General features: G+C 47.8%; 1 protein-coding gene and 1 long non-coding RNA gene across 4 annotated transcripts in view; one reads left to right on the top strand and one right to left on the bottom strand.

Moving 5' to 3' along the window:
- ALDH3A2 (aldehyde dehydrogenase 3 family member A2) overlaps window positions 1–25,858 on the bottom strand; it is a 35,734-nt gene that overhangs the window by 3,262 nt on the left and 6,614 nt on the right. For all 3 annotated transcript variants that reach the window (XM_080983046.1, XM_080983045.1, XM_080983047.1), the window contains exons 3-10: window positions 23,944–24,175; window positions 23,131–23,216; window positions 19,691–19,899; window positions 11,153–11,270; window positions 9,573–9,714; window positions 6,443–6,609; window positions 4,045–4,144; window positions 1,879–2,114 (exon numbers count right to left, since the gene is read on the bottom strand). In XM_080983046.1, the coding sequence (XP_080839172.1) occupies window positions 1,879–2,114; window positions 4,045–4,144; window positions 6,443–6,609; window positions 9,573–9,714; window positions 11,153–11,270; window positions 19,691–19,899; window positions 23,131–23,216; window positions 23,944–24,175 (1,290 nt within the window). The remainder of the gene's footprint in view (window positions 1–1,878; window positions 2,115–4,044; window positions 4,145–6,442; window positions 6,610–9,572; window positions 9,715–11,152; window positions 11,271–19,690; window positions 19,900–23,130; window positions 23,217–23,943; window positions 24,176–25,858) is intronic.
- On the top strand, window positions 4,562–25,431 carry LOC308464195. Its single transcript, XR_013979941.1, has 2 exons — window positions 4,562–4,726; window positions 24,759–25,431. It is a non-coding gene; the product is annotated as an uncharacterized lncRNA (long non-coding RNA).

The following is a 25,858-nucleotide window of genomic DNA, read 5'->3' as shown; positions in this document are numbered from 1 at the left end:
AAGTATGCCACCTTTCACACAAGCTGCCGGGCGATTTACAACAGGAGTCAAATAAAACTGAAACACCCCCCCCCCCGGTAAAGGAACAGACCTTAAAACAGTGCACCAACCACAGCTGGCCTTCAGCCAACTCCCGCCCCGCCTGCCTTCTTACAACCAATCAGAATTACTGGTTCTAGCTCCGCCTACCGTTTTGCTCTGGCTCCTCCTACCGTCGGTCTCCCTGCTGTCCATGCTACTGTTCTGATGTTCCTTCTAAAGTTCAGCCGAAATCGACCCTCCTTTAACCCAACCTCATTAGTTCTGCCCTCCAGGGCAGCCGGGAACCGGGCCTTCGCCCTTTTCCGTGACCCGACAGCCCTTCCAACACCCCACCTCTTTTCAGCAGAGTCCCAGCAAGGACGGACAACTTAGCTCCCAGTTAAGCCCCACTGGGAAGGCTGACAGGAGCGAGCCAGCAGTAAACCACACGAAAAATCGACGATCTGCATAGGAGTGTCAGGCCTAAGGAGCACAGCGACTCATCTCTGCCAGGCCTTGCCCCATGAAGCTGTTGCGGAGACTGAAAACCCCTGCCTTCTCACAGCTGCCTAAGTCCCCTCCTATCCAGGGTTTTCCCTACGCAATCTGAGAGTACGCCTGCGCTGACGCTAATTTCTTCTCTGCCCTTTTCATGCCTCTCATGGTTCTGGGAGACAAGGGGGAGAGCAGCTTGTTGCTGCAGGAAAGCGAGACCCCTGTGGCCCTCCAAACTCAACTCGGCCTCTCAGCCTCCCTCCTCTCCTGCTCCAGCTTCTGCCTCTGATTCTGGACTGCTCTCTGTTACAGCCTCTTCCTTCTCACTAAGCCCCGTTAGCTCTTCAGCTTCCGACTTCTCTTCCCGGTCTTCTCCCTCTTCTCTCCCTCGTCGTCCCCTCACTCTCCAGGCTCTGAGTCCTCTTCCTTTGGGGGTTTCTCTGCTGGGGCCTCCCACCAATCCTCTGCTGTCTCCCAGCTCCACCTGGTACGCAGGCTGAGACCCCACCTGCCCGGAGACTGTCTCGCCAGAGTGGTGCATGCTCTGGTTATCTCCCACTTGGACTACTGCAATGCGCTCTATGTGGTGCTACCTTTGAAGGTGACCCAGAAACTGCAATTAATCCAGAATGCGGCAGCTAGACTGGTGACTGGGGGCGGCCGCCAAGACCACGTAATACCAGTCTTGAAAGACCTACATTGGCTCCCAGTACGTTTCCGAGCACAATTCAAAGTGTTGAAAGCCCTAAATGGCCTTGGCCCAGTACACCTGAAGGAGCGTCTCCACCCCCATCGTTCAACCAGGACACCGAGGTCCAGCTCCCAGGGCATTCTGGCGGTTTCCTCCCTGCGAGAAGTGAGGTTACAGGGAACCAGGCAGAGGGCCTTCTCGGTGGTGGCGCCTGCCCTGTGGAACGCCCTCCCACCAGATGTCAAGGAAATAAACAACTACCTGACTTTTAGAAGACATCTGAAAGCAACCTTGTACAGTGGTACCTCAGGTTAAGAACTTAATTCGTTCTGGAGATCCGTTCTTAACCTGAAACTGTTCTTAACCTGAGGTATCACTTTAGCTAATGGGGCCTCCCGTTGCCGCCGCACGATTTCTGTTCTCATCCTGAAGCAAACTTCTTAACCCGAGGTACTATTTTTGGGTTAGCGGAGTCTGTAACCTGAAGCGTCTGTAACCCAAGGTACCACAGTGTAGGGAAGTTTTTAATGTGTGATGTTTTATCATGATTTTAATATTCTGTTGGGAGCCGCCCAGAGTGGCTGGGGAAACCCAGCCAGATGGGCAGGGTATAAATGATAAATTATTATTATTATTATTATTAGTCCATCCAGTCCATGGCAACGGCTCACCTTGACCACGACCGCCACCAGGATGCCCAAGACTGCCAGGAGGGCGAGCCCAATCTTGCGTTTGTTGAACTTCTTCAGGACAAAGAACTTGGCCCAATCTACCTTCTTGCGGCTGCTGGGCGGGTAGCGGAGGTTGTTGACAGCTTCCATCTTGAGGGCCCGGACGAGGCAGGAGCGTTTGTGGGAGAAGGTCTCAAAGGTGTACCGGCCGTGGTAGGCCCCCATCCCGCTGTTACCTGGAAGGGGGGGGGAACAATGGCAAGCAAGGTCTAAGCAGGGGGGAAAGAGTTGGTCCACTTCCTTTGACCTTGCAGGAGCAAAACAAAGACCCATCAAGTATGAAAAGGAAGCTGGGTAAATCGATCTGCCAAAAAAACCCCCCACAATTCACTAGCCCTCAAAGCAATTGGCCTACAGATCTGTCAAAAAAAAAAAAAGTAACTAGTCCTCAATCAATAATGTACTGTATAGCGAAGCCGAAAAAAGTCGCAAGTCCTCAAGCAATAAACGCATAGTTTTGTCAAAAAAGTCACTAGTCCTCAAGCTGCCAAAAAAGAAAAAAGAAAACCACAAACCATCAAACAATATAGAGCTCTGCAAGAAAAGAATCCAATCAAGTCAGACTGAGAGTTAAAGTATATTCCTTCATTTCAATGAGCCTACTCTGAGTAAGAATACGTTTGATCTGCAAGAAGATCAAACCTCTCCATTCTGAAGGAAATCAGCCCTGAGTGCTCACTGGAAGGACAGATCCTGAAGCTGAGGCTCCAATACTTTGGCCACCTCATGAGAAGAGAAGACTCCCTGGAAAAGACCCTGATGTTGGGAAAGATGGAGGGCCCAAGGAGAAGGGGACGACAGAGGACGAGATGGCGGGACAGTGTTCTCGAAGCTACCAGCATGAGTTTGACCAAACGGCGGAAGGCAGTGGAAGACAGGAGTGCCTGGCATGCTCTGGTCCAGGGGGTCACGAAGAGTCGGACACGACTAAACGACTCAACAACAACAACTCTGAGTAAGACACAGCCAGATACAACCCATTATTATTTAGTAATAATTAAGGTTATGATAAACTGCTATTAAATAAAACTGGTAGAAATAATGTTATGATAAATTAGCATAAATAAAAAGAACATTTGGTTATATTAAGCTAAGTGTATAATAAATTATAAACAAACACAATTTATATAGCACTGTGTGTCCAAAGTGTGTTAATGTGTTTATTCGTTGAAATGGATTTCAGAGCAGTGCGCAATGTGGGTACAATGCTGTAAAATCCTGATGTTGGCCAACGTGAGGAAGGACCATGGATAAAAATCACAAAGCATACCGAGGGAGATCACGTGAACCTCAAAACGCCTGGGCAAACCAGGATCAAGCGAGTGCCAGGCTTTAGGAGGGCCTAGGACCCACGTACCTACGGGACCGCCTCTCCTGGTATGCCCCGTGGAGGACCTTAAGGTCCACAAATAACAACACTTTTTAGGTCCCAAGCCTCAAGGAGGTTAGACTGGTTTCAACTAGGGCCAGAGCCTTTTCAGCACTTTTCAGACTAGGGCCCTGCGGGACTTGACTGTTCAAGACTTGACACTGCAGTTAGTTTGCCTAGCACACTTCTGTACAGTGCAGTGTCAGAAAATGCTTCTTCAGTATCATCTACCTGATAACCTGTTGTCATCGGTGTGTCTACAGGGTTAATTGGAAGGATGTCAAAATGTACAATAGCGCCCTAGCTCAACTGAAGGAGCATTTTGACATGAAAGATCTTGGTGAGGTAACCAACTACCTATCTCTGGAAACAGAGAGACCAAGATGGTAATATTCTAGTACACCAGTCACAGAAAACTGCTGATGTGTTAACCAAACTAAACCTGATGGATGCTAACCATAAAATTATTTATTTAATTAATTATTCAACCATAAAATTATCATCATCATCATCATCATAGTTCACAACAGCCCTGTAAAGTAGGCTGCCATGAGTAACCTCAAAACAGAGAGGGGAGGGAGGGCTGAGGCAGAACAGCTTGCCCCAAGGAATGAGGCAGAAGACAAAACTCCTCCTGATTAGGAAAGTCTGCCAAGGAAGCCCCCACCCAATCCCATGTCCTCCCCTGCCATCTTGGCACACACACACCCCGTGTCCCTGAGGGGCGACCGACTCACCAACGCCTCCAAACGGGAAGCAAGGGAGAGTGAAGTGCATCAGAACATCGTTGGCTGTCACCCCTCCGCTGGAAGTCTCTGCAATCATCCTTTTGATTATCTGGGAGGGAGGGAAAAAAGAAGGGGGGCGGATAAGAGAGGGAAATGAGACCGCAAGCTTATAACTAGCTCAAGCAACAGATCCATCAACTCACTCTTGGGCTGATTAACTGGCGGGACAGAATAAATGACACCTCAGTATTTGGGGGAGGCAGGTTTGGTTCTGCTGTGTTACCGGAATGGGTTGATGAACGAGAACCTGAAACGGAATTGGGACCAAGTTCTTGGTGGGCAGAGGCCTAGTAAAGGGACCCCTGACCATTAGGTCCAGTCGTGGCCGACTCTGGGGTTGCGGCGCTCATCTCGCTTTATTGGCCGAGGGAGCCAGCGTACAGCTTCCGGGTCATGTGGCGAGCATGACTAAGCCGCTCCTGGCAAACCAGAGCAGCGCATGGAAACGCCGTTTACCTTCCCGCCGGAGCGGTACCTATTTATCTACTTGCCCTTTGACGTGCTTTCGAACTGTTAGGTTGGCAGGAGCAGGGACTGAGCAACGGGAGCTCACCCCGTCACGGGGATTCGAACTGCCGACCTTCTGATCGGCAAGTCCTAGGCTCTGTGGTTTAACCCACAGCGCGACCTGGTCACACAGCTCAAAACCAGGATGCCCGGATCACTGCACTCTGCAGGAGACAGCCTTTCACAGCCTAGGACCCTCGTACCTACGGGACCGCCTCTCCTGGTATGTCCCACGGAGGACCTTACAGTCTTCAAACAAAAACATCTTGGAGGTCCCAGGCCACAGAGAGGTTAGGCTGGCATCGACCAGAGCCAGGGCTTTATCGGCTGTGGCTCCGATCTGGTGGAACGCTCTGTCCCAAGAGACTAGGGCCCTGTGGGACTTGACATCTTTCCGCAGGGCCTGCAAGACAGAGCTGTTCCACCAGGCCTTTGGCCAGGGCACAGCCTGACCCCCTCCTTTGGTAATCCTCACAGAACTCTAGCCCAATGGTTGCCATTAATTTGATTTAAATTGATTTTAGAATGTTGTATTATTTTAATGTTGTTAGCTGCTCTGAGCCCGGCTTCAGCTGGAGAGGGCGGGATATAAATAAAATGTTATTATTTATTATTATTATGATCTTATCAGGAAGTCCATTCCATACAAGGTTAGAATTTGGCCTATTGCGTGGCGGCTCCTGCCTTCTGGAACTCCCTCCCGTTAAAAATCAGAAAGCAGCCTTTTCCATCACCTTCTTGGTCCCCATTGAAGACTTTTCATCTTCCAACAGAATCTTCTAATTGCCATCTTTATATGGCATCTGCACTAGATTTGAAGTTTTGTGTGTGTGTACGCATGCAGTTGCTTGAACTGTTATTATACATGTAATTCGTTTTGTTTTGTTTTTACTGCTTCTACTGCATTGAGAAAATCACTTCCAGAGGCGTCCTAGGAAGCGATTCATGAACAAATTGAAGTGTAAGAAATTGTGGATTTGATGCTGTCCATGAATTGCTTCCCATAAACTGTCTCAATGCAATGTCACCATGGAAGCAATTAAAAACGATCCCATACAGATACAGTCATACCTCGGGTTACAGACGCTTCAGGTTGCGCGGTTTCGGGTTACGGATGCGCCGAAACCCAGAAGTACCGGAACGGGTTACTTCCGTGTTTCAGCGCTCAGGCAGAAGAACTAAATCACACTTTGCACATGCGCAGAAGCACCGAATCGCAACCTGTGCATGCGCAGACGCAGAGCTGCGGGTTGCGAATGCTGAAGGTTGTGAACTTGCCTCCTGCAAGGATCATGTCCGCAACCCGAGCGTCCACTGTACACAAACAATTCCATATGTGAAAAGTTTCAAGTCCAGTGCAGAGACAGACTGAAATAAAGGAGGAATAGTAATATTCTTTTTTCTTTTTCCTTTCTCCTCCTGTGGTGAGGCTGCATTTTAATATTTTAATGTTTCAATATTTTAATGTTGCATTTTAATCTTGTTTTTAAGTTGTATTCATTCAACTTGTTTTTATTATTGCTTGTTAGCTGCCCTGAGCCTGGCCTTGGCTGGGGAGGGCGGGGTATAAATAATAATAATAATAATAATAATAATTATTATTATTATTATTAAAAATAACCCTGGCTTTAAAAATGACAAATTAATGCTCTCAGTGGCTACCAGGAAGAACGGCTACTTTCTCCACTGTTGGGGGCAATCTGCCTCTAAGTACTCGGACTGAAACCCAAATGGTTTGAAACCAGGACTGAGGCCGGAACGAATCGACGCAGCCCGGAAGTGGTTTGTGTCCCGAGAGGCTCCGTCACCCGAGTGCGAAACCTGACCTCTGAACTCTTACCTTTTTGTTGTCGGCAAAGACGTAAAGGGCCAATGGCTTCTCCCGCTGGTTGATGAACTGGATGGCGTCGTCCAGGCCCTTGACGGTGACGATGGGCAGGATGGGGCCGAAGATCTCCTCCTGCATGACCTTGGATTCCCGGCTGACGTCCGTGAGAATGGTTGGTGCTGAGAGAAAAGAGGTGAGTCCAGGGTGCAACCTGGTCCTTTTTAAACAGGAGATGTTGGGGATCGAACCAGGGTGCAAAGCGGGTGCTCTGCCCACTTAGCAGTACAGTGGTACCTCAGGGTAAGTACTTAATTTGTTCCGGAGGTCCGTTCTTAACTTGAAACTGTTCTTAACCTGAAGCACCACTTTAGCTAATGGGGCCTCCTGCTGCCGCCGCACCACTGGAGCACAATTTCTGTTCTCATCCTGAAACAAAGTTCTTAACCTGAAGCACTATTTCTGGGTTAGCGGAGTCTGTAACCTGAAGCGTCTGTAACCCGAGGTACCACTGTACTAGAAACCACCCAGTGAAAGGGTGGTATATAAATCTCTTTAATTAATTAATGGTGCATTAAGGTAAAGGTAAAGGGACCCCTGACCATTAGGTCCAGTCGTGGCCGACTCTGGGGTTGCGACGCTCATCTCGCTTTACTGGCCGAGGGAGCCGGTGTACAGCTTCCGGGTCACGTGGCCAGCATGACTAAGCTGCTTCAGGCAAACCAGAGCAGCGCACGGAAACGCCGTTCACCTTCCTGCCGGAGCGGTACCTATTTATCTACTTGCACTTTGACGTGCTTTCAAACTGCTAGGTTGGCAGGAGCTGGGACCAAGCAACAGGAGCTCACCCTGTCGCGGGGATTCGAACCGCCGACCTTCTGATCGGCAAGTCCTAGGCTCTGTGGTTTAACCCACAGCGCCACCCGCATCCTAATGGTGCATTAACAGGATACAAAAAACCTAACATTTCCAAAGCTGAACCAGAACGTCTCCAGCCGAAAAGATTCTCATGCCAATCCTTTGCACGCTTCCCTGGGAGTAAACCCCGCATGGAATCCATTGGGGCTCACTTTGCAGCTGTTTAAGATATTAATAATTCTGTATTTAATTATAGTTCAATTTTTTTTAAAGCCCAAGCGGTTTACCACCAAAAGGCATTCAAATTATTAATAAGCTGAAACAGATATTAAAAAGAACACCGTTCTAAAGTTAATTAAAAGGGGATTAAGAGACAAGTCAACTTCTACAGGTCAGCAGGCACCAGAAGGGAGTTTGCTTCTGAGTTGAACTTCAAAGGATTGGGCTCCAAATCCCACACTAGCTTCCGTACAAACTTCTCAAGCTGCTAGCCCTCAGTTCTAAAAACTCTCCACCTCTCCCCGCAACCAGCCTCCCCTGCAATTCACCTGTGATTTGGGGGAAGAGCTGAAAGGTGATGATGATAATAATAATAATAATAATAATAATAGGATCACCCCAACATTTCCACCTGGCAATATTCAGCCTGAGGACCCTACATGGCAGGGGCGTTGAACCCAAGTGGCTGATGCCACAGGAGTCTTATAAGGGAGCCTCTTCAGTATCAACTCCGGCCAGGTGGGGGCGCCACCTTGCTGCCTGTTTGTTGCTCAGGTTTCCCCCACTTCTGATGCAGAGGTTCTGAACCCCTGCTTTGCTTTTAGACTTCACAGAATCATAGAATTGCAGAGTTGGGAGGGACCACGAGAGTCATCTAGCTCAACCCCTTTCAAGGCAGGAATCTCGGTCTGACCCTTATGTTTCCCTCCCCTTATGGTCTTGATTTATCAGCTACTTTTTTTAAATTACATTTTAACCTGTATTTTAAATTGGGGTTTTTTTCTTTCTCCCCCCCCCTTTCCCCACTATTTTGTTTTCACTTTGATTTTATTGGTGTTAGCCGCCCTGAGCCCGGCTCTGGCCAGGGAGGGCGGGGTATAAATAAAATTTATTATTACTATTTATTATTATTTTGCCCAACACGGGGCTCGAACCCACAGCCCTGAGATTAAGAGTCTCCTGCTCTGACGACTCAGACAACACCCATGTCTTAAAAAAAGGGGAGGGGGGGGCTTCCTTCCAGTGTGAGAAATTAAATTTCGGGGGGGGGGGAAGCTGTTTGCTGTTTGCAACTGTTGCACATCTTTGTATTAAAAATTAGGTTGTTAAAAAAAATAATCTGCTTCCTGGGGGCACTTTTAAAGTTGGCTAAAAGGACACTCCTTTAAATACAAGACGTTGCCTTATATACATGGTCAGACTGCTGCTCTATCTTGCTCAGTACAGTGGTACCTCGGGTTAAGTACTTAATTCGTTCTGGAGGTCCGTTCTTAACCTGAAACTGTTCTTAACCTGAAGCACCACTTTAGCTAATGGGGCCTCCTGCTGCTGCTGCGCTGCCGGAGCACGATTTCTGTTCTCATCCTGAAGCAAAGTTCTTAACCTGAAGCACTATTTCTGGGTTAGCGGAGTCTGTAACCTGAAGCGTATGTCACCTGAGGTACCACTGTATTGCCTATAATTATAATAATTATAATTGTAATTTATTATTTATACCCCGCCCACCTGGCTGGGCTTCCCCAGCTATTCTGGGCGGCTTCCAACCAAATATTAAAATACAGTAATGCGTCAAACATTAAAAGCTTCCCTAAAGAGGGCTGCCTTCAGATGTCTTCTAAAAGTCTGGTAGTTGTTGTTCTCTTTGACATCTGGTGGGATGCCTACACTGACTGGCAGCAGCTCTCCAGAGTTTCAGACATTGGGGTGGAGGTGGGGCATCCCAGCCCCAGCTGCATGCAAAAGCCGACGCTCTTACCACTCGGCCACAGCTCTTGAAAACAAAGCAAGATTCTAGTCCTCATGGTCTGATTTAAAGAGGAATGTAGAGCATCAGAGCAGGGGATTGAACCCGCAGCCTTCTGCAGGCAGAAGCAGAGCTTCCCCTTTTGCAACACTGCTGTAAACACCCCGTTTTTAATCACATGCGCAACAACATGTATTTATCCACCCAACCGATTCATTCTTCCTCCTCCTCCGCACAGAAGAGGCATGCAGATTGCTTCTTTTCATGCGTCCGAAAAACACCGCCTGAGATTCAGAACGAAACTCAGCTCCCTCCCGGCCTTACCTATGAAGCACGTGGATTCATCCGTTTCCCCGCCGTAAGCGATCTTCTGTCCTTCCAGGAGGCCCATCAGTCTCTTGAAATGGCGTTTGTTCACAATCCTCTCGTAGTCCGGGGATTTCTTCATGTCCTCGCCGTAAAATTCCTGCCGGGGGGGGGGAGTCAACGAGGCCACGTTGGCTCAGGGTGGCTGGGAGGGCTAGCCTCCTGGTTTTTTAAAATTTGTTTTCATTTTATTGACTTTTATATATCTCTATATAAATTGCTATTAGTTTTTTAACATATCATTTATTTTCCGTATTTTCCGGCGTATAAGACGACTGGGCGTATAAGACGACCCCCCAACTCTTCCAGTTAAAATATAGAGTTTGGGATATACTCGCCGGATAAGACTACCCCTCTTCCAACGCACACCAAATAAAAAACCAGTCTCTAGTCCGGCTTGGAAATCTGCTCCACTTCCCAGTGGCCGGGGGGGGGGGGGGGGGCTGGCCAGGTCCGTTTAAACAGAGGAGCAAGATGGAGGGCTTCCTCTTTGGCTCGCTTCCTCAATCGCTAGGACGTCACTGAACTTTGCTTGGTTATTGCTTTTGTCGGACCTGCTGAAGCATTTTGGGAGGATTTTTTACTGCTTTTGTTGAGCCACTCGTGGAATTTGCTAGTGGTGTACTACCGGGAGCAGTTAGGGTCGTTCTATTGCTGGTGATTGTGGGGGCTTCTGGGGCCAATTTCCAGGCGTATTTCTGCTTCATCTAAAGAGCTTGGCGTCCTCTGATTTAATTTGCTGTCGTTTTATCCTTTGGTGGGGAGCTGCTGCTGTAGCCGGCGTATAAGACGACCCCCGATTTTTGAGAAGATTTTCCTGGGTTAAAAAGTAGTCTTATACGCCAGAAAATACAGTAACTAAACATACTTTTATATCTTATACAATTTTTTGGCTCCCATCAATCACATCTGAAAATTTTCCAACCTATTCACTTAATTTACATTTCTGACTTTCACTATTACATTTAAATCTCATAACTAATATCTCTGTTCTTTCTCTACTTTGCAATATTTCATATGTTTCTCCTTACAAAACTTCTTGTAGTCCTAACTAGCCATTTTATTGACTTGTTAACAAGCAAGCAATCAGAAAAGGGTGGACGCAAGGAAAATAAGAGACTCAAAAACCTTAAACCGCAAAGCGTCACAGCCTTGGGGTTCCCAATGCCCTGGCATGACCATTCCAGGACTTTGGCTTAGAAATGTGATGGAAAAATGTGATGGAACAATACAGTTGTACCTTAGATCCCCAACGCCTTGGTACTCGGACGTTTTGGCTCCTGAATGCTGCAAACCCGGAAGTGAGTGTTCCGGTTTGTGAAAGTTCTTTGGAACCTGAACGTCCGATGGGGCTTCTGATTGGCTGCAGGAACTTCCCGCAGCCAATCAGAAGCCACGCTTTGGTTTCCGAACGTTCTGGAAGTCAAACGGACTTCCGGAACGGATTCCGTTCAACTTCCAAGCCACGACTGTAAAGCCATGTTCCGTCGATGGCACGAGGCACCTGTGAACGCATCTGCCCGATTCTAACACCTCACCTTCAGCGTCTTCTTAACAGTCTCCACTATTTGGTTTTGGATGGACGGGTCGCACAGAATGTAGTCGGGGGCGATGCATGTCTGGCCGCAATTCATGAATTTCCCCCATGTGATCCGCCTGCCGGGAAAAAGGAGGAAAGAGAGACCTAAGATCTAACACCATGAACTAGTGTCTTGGGAGAGGTAAACCTTTTCAAAGGGCGGTGGGGAGGGGATTTCACTACTAAATCCCATCTGGGCTACACCAAGACATCGCAGTGTTGAAAGAGAATCAGTTGGCAATGTGCAGCCTTTCTAAGTGATCTAATAATTGCTGTTTGGAAGATTGCATCCTTTGGGGTTCCCCAGGACCTCACACACCCACGACGGCACATCGTCTGATGCACAACTGCAAAACCAACATGCTCTAACGTCAGGGATGGGGAACCCCAGGTTGAGAGGCCAGTTGTGACATACAAACTACGGGACAAGGATAACTGTGACTTTAAAGATGAATGGGAACCCTTTACAAAGTACAGTGGTACCTTGGGGGACAGGTTACAGACTCTGCTAACTCAGAAATAGTGCTTCAGGTTAAGAACTTTGCTTCAGGATGAGAACAGAAATCGTGCTCCAGCGGCAGTGCGGCAGCAGCAGGAGGCCCCATTAGCTAAAGTGGTCTTCAGGTTAAGAACAGTTTCAGGTTAAGAGCAGACCTCCGGAACGAATTAAGTACTTAACCCGAGGTACCACTGTACTTAAAGAAACAACGAAACGAACTGGACTCCTTGGCAGGTTTTGAAGAAACACTCACAAACTTTTTATTGATGATAATCAGCTAAATAGTTTGAGGATCTATACAACTGTGTAACATGCAGAAAACAGCATTCTCAGAGAAATCAAAGACGAACTGAGGGAAGCAAAGGGGGGGTGGGGGGGAGGGAGGAAAAATGGGGGGGGAAATGAAGATGATATGTTTCTGGATAATATGTTTTGTTTTAATTTTGAATTTAAAAAAGTTAAAAGAAAATAAATTCCTAATAAAAAATACTTTAAAAAAGAAAAGTGAGGCCAGTTGTGGGCTTCTGGACTTCCCGGTCCATTCCTCCTAACTCTCCTGGGGCCAAACATCCTTTGCTAGAACCCCCATGAGTGTTTCTTCCTGGCTGGAGTGTAACCTCGAATTTGGATCACGCCTTCTGCTCCCTTGGATGCAGAGAGAGAAAGCGTGTAGCCGGAAGCACATAGGTACAAATTCTCCCTCCTGCGCTGCCCACTTCTGGCATGCGTCGAGAGGCCCAAAAAACCTTCCCCACCACAAAAGTCGGCTCAGATTTCCAGAATGCATCAGCTGTTATTTTATTTGAAAAGGGGAGGAGGAGGGAGAATTTGAACTTTGGCTCCCCTGCTCTCAATTGCTCAACGCAAGCCGATGATGCAAAATACATCCAAGCAGGTTAGACGTAAACCAAGGTTCAGAGAAAGAGGCAGCCTATGTCATAACGCTGTGAACACCCATCATTAACCACACATGGAATTTTCTACTGAGCCAGTTCAAGGCTTAGAACGAAGGGCAATTTCTCACATCCCGCGAGCAAAGAGAAGAGGGCTGTTTCACCACTCATAGGGTGAAAGGCCGGGAGCCCAACAGCAGGTGGCGCCAGAGCAAAGCCAACCGATTCTAGTTTTGGGGCCTCCTCCCTGCTGAGGTCTACAAGGGGCAAAGAAGGAGCTGATAGGCAGGGCCTCCCAGGGGCTGGTTGGAAGCAAGGAGGCAGACAGGAAGGAAAGCCAATGGAGGGCAGGCTGTGATTGGTGGGCCAGTCTCCAGCGGGGATCTCTCGCATCATTCCCTTGCTTGGGAGGCTTCTGGATAAATCAACTCAGACCCCAAATAACTGAAAGGCCAGCTCATTCCCTACAGGCTCTCTTGGGTGCAGAGATGAGCAGAGAAGGCTCTCTAGATGGAAATGTAAGGAAAAGGAGGGGAATTTCTTCCATATGTGGTGGACTTGTACTAAGATTAAAGCCTACTGGGATATGATATATAACAAACTGAAATAAGGTTTTAAAAAATACCTTTATTAAAAAACCAGAGGTGTTTTTGTTGGGTATAATTGGAGAAGAAATTCCCAAAAAAGATATAAATTTATTTATGTATGCTACCAGAGTCGCAAGGATACTTTTAGCCCAGAAATGGAAGCAGCAGGAACTTCCAACCCTGGAAGAATGGCAGACTAAAATGATGGAATATGCAGAACTGGCGAAGATGATGGGGAAGATACGAAACCAACGCGATGAGCTGTTTGAAAAGGACTGGAGTAAATTTATACAATATATGAGAGAACATTGTAAACATTTGAAAACGCTTGCCAGGTTTGAGTTAAAATATTTTGTAATGCTAATTTTTGGAATCTCTTTACAATAAATAAGGTAAATTTTATAAGCATGAAAGAAGGTAAGTAGGTTGATATAGAAATGCTAAGTTGTAAGTGAATATTGATGAAAGCCAAGTAATGGGAGGGAGGGGAAGTTGAGGCTCAGTTTGAGCAAGACTATAGGTGATGTTATGATTTTAAAGGACGGCGACTATGGTAAAAATAATGTAAACCCAATAAAAATTATTATTAAAAAAAGAGAGAGAAGGCTCTCTAGAATAATAAGAGTTGCAGAGTTGGAAGGGACCCCCAGGGTCATCTAGTCCAGCCCCCTGCAATGCAGGAATCTCAACTAGATCATACATGACAGATGGCCACCCGACATCTGGGACTGGCCTCAACCAGAGCCAGGGCTTTTTCGGCTGTGGCCCCGACTTGGTGGAACACTCTGTCACAAGAGACTAGGGCCCTGCGGGACTTGACATCTTTCCGCAGGGCCTGCAAGACAGAGCTGTTCCACCAGGCCTTTGGCCAAGGCACAGCCTGACCCCCTCTCTCTGTAATCCTCACAGAACTCTAGCCCAATGGTTGCCATTAATTTGATTTGAACTGATTTTATAATGAATTGATTTTAGAATGTAGAATAACTGTGTTATTTTTACTGTTGTTAGCCGCTTTGAGCCCGTTTGGCTGGGGAGGGTGGGATATAAATAAATTATTATTATTATTAAAGTGGTGCCCCGCAAGACGAATGCCTCGCAAGACGAAAAACTCGCTAGACGAAAGGGTTTTGCGGTTTTTGAGCTGCTTCGCAAGACGAATTTCCCTATGGGCTTGCTTCGCAAGACGAAAACGTCTTGCAAGTTTGTTTCCTTTTTCGTAAAACCGTTAAAACCCAAGGTGCATTGCTTGAAGAGGTGCAGTTGCGACTTCACTTCTAGGAGCAACTCATAGCACGCGGTGTGGTAGCCTTTTTTGAGGTTTTTGAAGACTTTGGCGATTTTTGAAGCTTTTCCAAAACTTCTTTTGCAGCCATTTGGTAAGTTAAACTTTTAAAACTTTTTTGGGGGTTTTTGGATTTTGGGTTGGGGTGTTTGGAATTCAAGGACTTGGTGTTGGGGAGGGATTTGCAAGAATCTGGAAGCTTGTGTGGTTTTTTTCTGCATTTTTATGATTTTCTGTGACCATTGGGCCACTCTGCTGTTTTTTAAAAAAATTTCTGGATTTGAATTTCTGTGTGGTGGGTGGCTGGGGGAACAGTTGAGGAGGGGTTTGCAAGAATCTGGAAGCTTGTGTGGTTTTTTTCAGAATTTTTATGATTTTTATTGTTCCTTCAATTTTTGAATTTATTGTTCCTTCAATTTTTGAAATGCTCTTTACAGTATGTGTGACTTTAAAGAGCACTTAATAAACTCTTCTTGTACCAAATTTGGCTTTGTTTGGACTTTTTTTTACCATAGGAACGCATTAATTGAATTTCAATGCATTCCTATGGGATTTCGTGCTTCGCAAGACGAAAAATTCGCTAGACGAAAAAACTCGCGGAACGAATTAATTTCGTCTTGCGAGGCACCACTGTATTATTATTATTATATTACAGTGGTACCTCGGGTTAAGTACTTAATTCGTTCTGGAGGTCCGTTCTTAACCTGAAACTGTTCTTAACCTGAAGCACCACTTTAGCTAATGGGGCCTCCTGCTGCTGCTGCGCTGCCGGAGCACGATTTCTGTTCTCATCCTGAAGCAAAGTTCTTTACCCGAGGTAATATTTCTGGGTTAGCGGAGTCTGTAACCTGAAGCGTATGTAACCTGAAGCGTCTGTAACCCGAGGTACCACTGTATAATAATAATTATAATAATATATATTATAATATATAATAATATTATTATTATTTCCATAAAAACCTCCAAGGAAGGGGAGTCCACAACTTCCTGAGGGAAACCATTCCACTGTCAAACAGACCTTGCAGTCAGAAAGTTCTTCCAGATGTTTAGTCGGAACCTTTCTTGTAACTTGGATCCATTGGACCAAATCCTGTCTTCCACAGCAGGAGAAAACAAACCCAAGCCACTTTCCATGTGGCAACCTTTGAGATCAAAGCTTTCCAAACACATTAGTGTGTTAGCTGCAGTGTGTAGGCGGGCCATGCAATTGTTCCCTGCGCTCCACCCGGGGCTGGAAAGGGATTAGATTAATCTCCGGCTCGCTAGTAAAACTGAATTACTATGTGGCGAAATGATGTGCGTCTATAAAGTGTGTCAAAGCATGAAACTTGGAAAGCTCTGCTTTGGCTATTGGAAGTTCCACCTTGTCATTAGCCTTCTTAAATTGGGATGCCCTAGATTTGGACACAGGGACACAGGTGGTGCTGTGCATTAAACCACAAAGTAGGACTTGCTGATCAGAAGGTCAGCGGTTCGAATCCCCACGACGGGGTGAGCTCCCGTTGCTCGGTCCCTGCTCCTGCCAACCTAGCAGTTCGAAAGCACGTCAAAGTGCAAGTAGATAAATAGGTACCACTCCGGTGGGAAGGTAAACGGCGTTTCCGTGTGCTGCTCTGGTTCTCCAGAAGCGGCTTAGTCATGCTGGCCACATGACCCGGAAGCTGTCCGCCGGCTCCCTTGGCCAATAAAGCGAGATGAGTGCCGCAACCCCAGAGTCAGTCATGACTGGACCTAATGGTCAGGGGTCCCTTTACCTTTACCTAGATTTGGACACAGGACTCCAGGTGTGGTCTGACCAAGGCAGAAGAGAGCAATAACATTTACTGCCCTAGATGTGGACACTAGACTTCTGTTGATGCAGCCTAGAATAGCATTAGCCTTTTTTGCTGCTGCATCACACAGTGGACTCAGCTTGTGGTCCACTAACACCCTGAGATCTTGGGTCGTTCCTCCACCCGCAGAGCCTTGACGGGTGGCGGCTCAGTGGGAGAGGGACTTCTTTGCAGCGGCCCCTAAGCTGTGGAACACCCACTCCACAGAGGTATATCTGGCACCTTCATTATACAGCTTTCAGAAAATGCTGAAGACGCTCCTCTTTAATCTGCTTTTTTGACGCCTGAGAACAGTAAGAAAAGTGAATAAGATAGACAAAAGTTGTAAATATTTTTGTTTAAAAATGATATTGGAAAGCTGTTACATGCAGATACAAGGATATTCAGAAGAAACGGACTTGAGGAAGTCAATCTACAATGTAAACAAAATTGGATATGGGATTAAGATTACATTTTTATTATTACTGTTGTGGTTTTGTATTGTATTGTTTTTTCTTTGATATGCTTTTCTGTTTTTGTTTTTCTTTTTTGTTAATGTTGTATGTGTTATAATTGTGAAAATTCAATACAAAATTTTGGAAATATATATATATATATATCTTATGGTTGCAAGCTGTTTTACATGGTGTGTGTTTTTTTCCATTAAAAAGAAAAAGTCTAATGCCTTGTGGGATCTCTTTGGGAGAGGAAAAGGCTCAGGTGAAAACCCCCCACAAATCCCTAAGATGGTTGGATGGCGCCTTGTACGTCTCCTTCTGGCAACTCCTGCTGCCAAGCTGGTGCCAAACATCTTGCTCTGCTTTCCTTTGGACCACATCAGTGAGGGCGAGGGGGGGGGTCTTGTCATGTGGGCAGCCCAGGACCCCCAGACACACTGCCCAGACTTGCACCCCAGAGAGCGCGCCAACTGGAGGACAGCCTTTGCCAAAGCTAGACAGGTGACTGGGGGCGGCCGCTGAGACCACATAACACCGGTCTTGAAAAACCTACATTGGCTCCCAGTACGTTTCCGAGCACAATTCAAAGTGTTAGTGTTGACCTTTAAAGCCCTAAATGGCCTCGGCCCAGTATACCTGAAGGAGCATCTCCACCCCCATCTTTCTGCCCAGACGCTGAGGTCCAGCTCCGAGGGCCTTCTGGCGGTTCCCTCATTGCGAGAAGCAAAGCTACAGGGAACCAGGCAGAGGGCCTTCTTGGTAGTGGCACCCGTCCTGTGGAATGCCCTCCCATCAGATGTCTACCTGACATTTAGAAGTTTTTAATGTGTGTGTGACATTTTAATGTATTTTTAATCTTTGTTGGAAGCCGTCCAGAGTGCCTGGGGAAACCCAGCCAGACGGGCGGGGTACAAATAATAAATTATTATTATTATTAAAAGGTGTCATGGGCTTTGAAGAAACTCGAACTCAGGACGCAAGGGAGAAACGTGCTAAGAGGAAGGCACCTTTGGCAAACCTTCACCGTGATGAACTCCCGCCCGGAAACCAATGTCCCCACTGTGTAAGGACGTGTGGGTCCAGAACTGGCCTCCACGGTCACTTAGAATCATAGAATCCTAGAGTTGGAAGAGACCGCAAGGGCCATCGAGTCCAACCCCCTGCCAAGCAGGAAACACCATCAGAGCACTCCTGACATATGGTTGTCAAGCCTCTGCTTAAAGACCTCCAAAGAAGGAGACTCCACCACACTCCTTGGCAGCAAATTCCACTGTCGAACAGCTCTTACTGTCAGGAAGTTCTTCCTAATGTTTAGGTGGAATCTTCTTTCTTGTAGTTTGGATCCATTGCTCCGTGTCCGCTTCTCTGGAGCAGCAGAAAACAACCTTTCTCCCTCCTCTATGTGACATCCTTTTATATATTTGAACATGGCTATCATATCACCCCTTAACCTCCTCTTCTCCAGGCTAAACATGCCCAGCTCCCTTAGCCGTTCCTCATAAGGCATCGTTTCCAGGCCTTTGACCATTTTGGTTGCCCTCCTCTGGACACGTTCCAGTTTGTCAGTGTCCTTCTTGAACTGTGGTGCCCAGAACTGGACACAGTACTCCAGGTGAGGTCTGATCAGAGCAGAATACAGTGGCACTATTACTTATGGACTCATTGTTAAAACCGTGTTTATGGAAGACAATCTTACTCGGCTAGGAATGATTGCCAAAGAAGATGACAGCGACTAATGCAGTGATTTGACTTCACCCCCGGAGGCACACTCCACTGTCTCTCAGGACAGACGGATGCCGACAGCATTTTAATGCCGCAACCTGCCCTGGGATGTCGGGGTGATGGCCGGGTAATAAACAAATTAGAAATAATAAAGTATACTGGAATTGCCCAAGAAAGATGTAAGACTGTTTTTGTATGCCACAACTGCAGCTAGAATTTTGCTGGCTAAAAACTGGAAACTACAAGAAGTACCGACAGTGGAGGAATGGCAGATGAAGATGATGGATTTTGGGGAGCTGGCCGACCTAACCGGAAGAGTCCGTGACCAGAGGGAGGAGGAACATCAAGAGGAATGGAAGAAATTTAAAGACTATTTAGCTAAATATGTTAAGATACCATCAACAGAACTACCTGCGAGTACCAAATAGGCCTAGGACTGAAATATGTGATGTGGTAAAATACTAAGTTAAAGTTAAAATGAAAAGAAAGAAAGATGTGAATTGCCCAAGTAAATTTTATGTGAAAATAGTTTTGGAAAACTGCTACAATGGACTACATGGAAACTCAGCTAGGGGGATCTGAGGAAGTCATTTAACAATGTGAACAAAAATGGAACTATCAGATTTTGGATAAGTGTTTGTTTGTTTATGTTTTTTGTTTGTTATATATTTGGAAAACTAATTAAAAAAATTGAAAAAAATATATAGTTGAAGCTATGGTTTTCCCAGTAGTGATGTATGGAAGTGAGAGCTGGACCATAAAGAAGGCTGATCGCCAAAGAATGGATGCTTTTGAATTCTGGTGCTGGAGGAGACTCTTGAGAGTCCCATGGACTGCAAGAAGATCAAACGTATCCATTCTGAAGGAAATCAGCCCTGAGTGCTCACTGGAAGGACAGATCCTGAAGCTGAGGCTCCGGTTCTTTGGCCTCCTCATGAGAAGAGAAGACTCCCTGGAAAAGACCCTGATGCTGGAAAAGATGGAGGGCGCAAGGAGAAGGGGACGACGGAGGACGAGATGGTGGGACACTGTTCTCGAAGCTACCAGCATGAGTTAGACCAAACTGCGGGAGGCAGTGGAAGACAGGAGTGCCTGGCGTGCTCTGGTCCAGGGGGTCATGAATAGTCGGACACGACTAAACGACTAAACAACAACAACAAATACAGGTGGGCTGTAAATGGACCCTGAGCTGCAGAACCATGACAGCACTGGCTCGAGCACAGAGCGACCCGTTGTAGAGCTCACCTGCACGCCATGTCGACATCGCAGTTTTTGTCGATGTAACAAGGGCTCTTCCCTCCCAGCTCGAGAGTGACAGGCGTCAGGTTCTTGGCTGCAGCCTCCATGATGATTTTCCCCACGGTGCTGTTGCCTGTGTAGAGGATGTGGTCGAACCGCTGTTTCAGAAGCTCTGTGGTCTCTGGAATCCCTCCGTTGACGACCGGGAACAGCTCCTGGCGGGGAATGCAGAACAGAAGCATGGCTTAGAACAGCTCGTCTCCCATAAGAGCGAGGGGAGCGGGTGGGGAAATAAAGTTCGTGTCGCTTTTAGTTGGAATTTAGGGACAGTGCCAGGTTGGGGCAGGGATTTGATTTCGTTTGCGCTGAAAGGCACACACGATTTGCATTTCCAGAAGCAGAAGCCCAAGATGCCAGATTGTGCAATGAGCATCGTTCTTGGAAATGCACAGCCCAGGGCAAAGCGTGCAGAGAAATGCATATGAATAACATGCAAAACACTTGGATCAGATTTGGGAAAGCTGGTTTGCAAAAACGTGGGTATTAGGACAAATTGCATACCAAAATGTGCACAGGAGGAAGAATTTAGAGTCAAATGCTAACGAATCTTCGTGCACATTTAGAACAAATGAACGCTTGGAGAAATCTGGAGAACTGAATACAGTGGTGCCTCGCAAGACAAAATTAATCCGTTCCGCGAGTCTCTTCGTCTTGCGGTTTTTTTGTCTTGCGAAGCACGGCTATTAGCGGCTGAGCGGCTACAGGTATAAACTCATTCCCGCAACTGCAAGCCTCGACCCCTAGGGAGCATCTGGCCATTGCATAAGCCTCGTCCGGCCTCTTAAGCAGTCCCTCCTGACGCGCTTACATAACACAAGCCCCGACCGCCGCCATCCCAGCGACCCCGGAAGATAAGATCTGCAGCAAGCACCCCGCACCTCCAATCCCGGGGCGCGCTCAGCCAAAGCGTCCCCTGACACCTGTCCTGCCGCGCCTTCGTGCAGCGCTCTGCAGAGCGGAGCGATGAGCCCGGCCGATCGCAGGCAGGGCAAGCAGCGGCGAAAGCGGAGAGAGCGGGGCCCAGAGGGAGGAGTCTCCGGCAACGCCATCGACGGCCCCGCCGCAGCTCCGGGTCCTGGAGCCCTCCGGCTGCCTTTATTTTGCTGCAGGAGCCTCCTCTGCACCGGGATCCTCGCGCGCTCCCTCCGTCTCTCCATGCCTTTTAGGTGAGTGGCGTGCTCGGGCTGACTTTGGACGACCCACAGCGGGGCTTCCCTCGGCCGCGCGACCGGAGCTCGCCTTTGCGGTCACTTTGACAGGCGATGGCGCCAGCCTCGGTTGGGGGGAACCAGCTGCTGGCAGATGGGTGCCCCCTTCTTCCCTCGACAGGGATCATCTCCCCCCGCTTCCTCGGAGATGGGCAGGCAAAACTTTTCATGCCCAGTCTGCCGTCCTCGGGATCTAGCGGTCGCCGCGCGCGCTAAGAGCGCAGACGGGGAAATCCCACCCCGAGCCGGGTGTCGCCGCCAGGTCCCCTCCCAGTTCTAAGGCTGAAGCCTAGGAACTTTTCGAAGCGGCGCGGGGCAGCATCACCACCGGCTGTGTTTCCGGACGCTAATAATGTATCAATTGCTATTACTATTAGATTCTCCGCTGCCGCATAGATAGATTGGCGGTGAAAGCGGTTTGCGCGCGGCGCGGATCAAGCCCTTCGTCTTGCGAAGCAAGCCCATAGGGAAAATCGTCTTACGAAGCGACGCAAAAACGGAAAACCCTTTCGTCTAGCGGGTTTTTCGTTTTGCGAGGCATTCGTCTTGCGGGGCACCACTGTATGCAATTTTCTCGTTTGCTGATGCTTCGTTGATATCCATCTACCAGCAATAGATGTGCTAACTGGCAGTTAATTTCAATTTCACGTTGTTCAAGCAAGAGCAGCGATAAGCAGAACGCCAAGTGCAGAGGGCACTCCAGCACGTTGGAAACTGCTTTTGGAGCTCAGTACGGTAGGCACAAACAAAAGACAAAATTAAATACGAGACTGTCGGATTTTGAAGCCTGACCTCAGCATAAGACGCATCCAGATCGGCTAGTCAAACCGGATCGTCAAACCGGTCGCAGCTTTTTAGCAACCCACACAAAAGTGCACCTGCCTTCGGCTTCACGGTCCTAAGTACCTGTTTAAAGACAGGGCTGGGAAACTGCTTCTCAGCCCAAGGGTCTCATTCCCTCCCAGGCGACAATCCAGGGGCCGCACGCCAAAAGAGCTGGGCAGGAGAAAGAGGGAAAGCAGAGAAACGGCAGAGATCCTCTTCTTTGGTTCAGGGGGCTGTGTTGCAACTGTGCAGAAGGTCAGAGGTTCCAAAACAGCAAGAGGCTTTATCACAGCCCAGGGGCACATCCCAGCCAGAACTGGAATGAGGGGGCAAGCATGACTTCGGGAAGATCCCGGGGGCCGTACAGAGAGGCCTGTGGGCCAGATTTGGCCCCTGAGTCCTAGGCTCCCCACCCGTGGCTTAAAACGGCAGCTGTTTACAAAGGCTGTCAAGGCGAGCGTTTGGGGGTTCATTAATCTTGGCGCTATTCCCTCTAGGGTTGTTATTCAAACCGTCGTTTCGCTATTCAATTGTTTCTTCCTGGTTTCATGTTGCTAATGCTGCTACAGGCTGCTATCTTATGTACTGTTTTGCTATCAGTCGGAGCAGATGGTTTTACACGGGACAGCGGGTGTGGAAAGGCTTCTTTCAGAGGTTTTAAACTCCACCCTCCCTTTTCTTCTTCTTTCTTTGTAAAAAAAGGTTGTTACCAAAATGGTTTTTCAGAGGTTTTAATGGGATTCTGCTATTGGCATGTTTGCCGCCTTTGGGAGGAAGAACGGGGAAATAAGTTGAATAAATATATTGCACAATGTTGCATTTAGGGGACAACACACCAAGTTCCTTTTTCCAGAGAGAGGAGGGGAAGGGGGGGAAAGGCAGGACATTTAAGTTAATAAAATAATAACAATAAGTAAATAAAGCAGAAGTATGCTTTTGGGGGGAAGAATATGTAATAATTACATACGTAATAACTAATATTATTATACTATTTGCTGGACTTCAGTGCTCTCTGATGGGGCCAATTTAAACTGCGCTGGAGAAGAGGTGGGAATCTCCCCTGACGCCGACTGTGGCAGCCTTCGTCAACCTGGCGCCCTCCAAATATTGCCGAACTACAACTCCCACCAGGCACGGCCGCAATGGTGGCTGGGAGTTGCAGTATGGCAAAACATCTGAAGGATGTGGAGCGTTATGGCGGCGTCGCTCTTCCCCGGTGAAGAATTTGCAACGGTCAACATGCAGAATTTAAGGCCTTAACAAAACAAAGCACAGAGCACGCACTGTTTCACGCAGAGAAATTAAGCGCTTCTGGATTACAAATCTGACGCCAAGCCAGGAGATTGGGCCTACCTTGTCCAGGTACTGGGGGAGGATTTCTTCAAAGAGCTTGGCTGTGTGTTCGCTGACCTCGGACGGCTTAAGCACGACAGCGTTCCCTGGAAGATTCGAGGAAGGGGATATTTGTTCAAAAGTGCAGGAAGAGGATAAGGGGGAGCAGTTGGCTGCTAGTCGCGATGGCTGTGTTATACCCCAAAGATCAGAGGCCCCAGAATATCAGCCGCTGGGGAACACGAGGAGGGCAGAGGGCCTGCTGAGCTCAGGTTGGGAAGCTGCTTTACACTGAGCAATACCACTGGCCTATCTAGCCCAGTATTGTCGACACGGGCCGGCAGCAGCTCTCAGACACAGGACAATTCCCAGCTGCAACTGGTGATGCTGGAGTTGGAACCTAGGACCTTCTGCAGGCCAGACAGGACCTCTGCTGCTGCCCTACGTCCCTACCTAAGCAAGGAGGCCGGGGCAAGGTGGTTCTTTGGCGTGATCCAGCGGCCAGGCTCTGGAGAAAAGGGGACCCCCACCTGGGTTTTCAGGGCAAGCAGCTTCGTGGGCTGCAAACACCGCAGGACCACAGCTCAGGCAGAACCGCAGGAGTCAGGAGAGAGAATGACGGCCGCAATCGTAAACCCGTGGGTCGGCCCCACTGAACTGAGCGAGTCTTTATCCCTGCGAAGGCTTCTCCTGCCTCCCGTTCGGACCGAGCTTTTCCCAGCGCTGTGGTTTTCGTCCCTCCAAACAGCTCTCTGTCCTCATGAGGACTAGAAACAGCCCCCCTCCTCCTGTGCCTGGGATTGAAAAGGTTCTCTACCCCCTGCGCCCACTTACCTGCGGCGATGGCCCCAATAAGCGGCTGTATGACGAGGATGAAAGGGTAGTTCCATGCCCCGATGACCAGGACCACGCCCAGCGGCTCACGGTGGATGTAGGTCTCGTCAGTCATCGTCATAATGCTCTTCTCCACGTACTGAGGGGCGGCCCATTCAGGGAGTTTGTCCACCATCAGAGCAATCTCCCCCAGAGCGCCCATAATCTCGTAGCTGAAAGCGTTGAGCTCGTTCTGTCCGGGAGCCAAGAGGAGGTGGCATGTATTAAGAACAATCGGCAACCACAATAATCTCGTGAATTTCATCGTATTAATAATAAGAATAGTAAACCGGCAACCAAGCCACGTATTGTTTTATTTTTTAAATCTATACCCCAAGCCTTCCTCCCAAAGGAGACCAGAGCAGCATTAATATTAGTATTATTTAATATATTATCTGCTTATTATTATTATTATTACTAGCCAGCAACCAAGCCCAAGGAAGGGACGTGGGTGGCGCTGTGGGTTTACCACAGAGCCTAGGGCTTGCTGATTAGAAGGTCAGCGGTTCGAATCCCCGCGATGGGGTGAGCTCCCATTGCTCGGTCCCTGCTCCTGCCAACTTAGCAGTTCGAAAGCACGTCAAAGGGCAAGTAGATAAATAGGTACTGCTCCGGCGGGAAGGTAAACGGTGTTTCCGTGCGCTGCTCTGGTTCGCCAGAAGTGGCTTAGTCATGCTGGCCACATGACCCGGAAGCTGTATGCCGGCTCCCTCGGCCAATAAAGCGAGATGAGTGCCGCAACCCCAGAGTCGGCCACGACTGGACCTAATGGTCAGAGGTCCCTTTACCTTTTAACCAAGCCCAAAGAAGAAAGGGGAGGATCAATAACATGGGATGGGGGATACCTGGCTTCACAGCAGTGCATGTGAAAAGGATCTAGGGGTTTTAGTGGACCACAAGCTGAACATGAGGCCACTGTGTGATGCAGCAGCAAAAAAGGCTAATGCTATTCCTGACTGCATCAACTGAAGTCTAGTGTCCAGACCAAGGGAAGGAATGGTACCACTCTCTTCTGCCTTGGTCAGGCCACACCTGGAGCCCTGTGTCCAGTTCTGGGCACCCCAATTTAAGAAGGATGTTGACAAGCTGGAAGGTGTGCAGAGGAGGGCAACTAAGGAGATTGAGGGTCTGGAAACCAAGCCTGATGAGGAAGTTAGGGATGTTTAGCCTAAGGTTACCAGATTTTTTTCATTGAATCCAGGGACAATTTTCAGCTTCCATGGATTTTGTATGGACACTGATTTGTAAATCCAGGGACTGTCCCCGGGAAACAGGGACATCTGGTGACCTTAGTTGAGACTGGGAGGAGATATGATACTCCCTGCATCCCCAAATATTATAGTAATTTTGGAACAGATGAAGTTTCCAATTTGTCTTCAAGGGCAGCCCCATGTGGAGAGCCTTGCAGCAGCCCGATCTTGAGGTTGTTCTTGTTATAATTCCCCCCCCCCCAAAAAAATTATTGGTTTTCTCTTATAATACACAAACATAAACACAGAAAAAAACATTACATTGAACGCAACATAAAAACTTAACAACAATAAAAACACAAAAGATAAAAGTAGAATTTCCCTCCCCCCTTCTTAAACCCTGGTATATTTACATTGCCAGAAGACTTCCTCGACACCTTCCAATATGAATTTCATCTTAACACATATTTAGCAGTTCCCAATTTCATATCTGTAACATCAATATCCTCTTTCATTCTTGTTGTAATTTATTACCTGCCCTTCACCCTAATGACAATTTCCAGACTGGATTGCTGCAATGAGCCCCATGCAGGGCTGCCCTCAAAGAGAACTGGAAACATCAACTGGTCCAAAATTATGATGATTATTTTAATTTATTCTCCGCCCTGCACTCCAAGGTGCTAGGG

This window comes from Podarcis pityusensis, assembly GCF_964106645.2.
Source record: "Podarcis pityusensis genome assembly, chromosome: 15".
In the NCBI taxonomy this organism is placed as follows: Eukaryota; Metazoa; Chordata; class Lepidosauria; order Squamata; family Lacertidae; genus Podarcis; species Podarcis pityusensis.
This window is presented reverse-complemented; position numbering and strand designations above follow the sequence as displayed.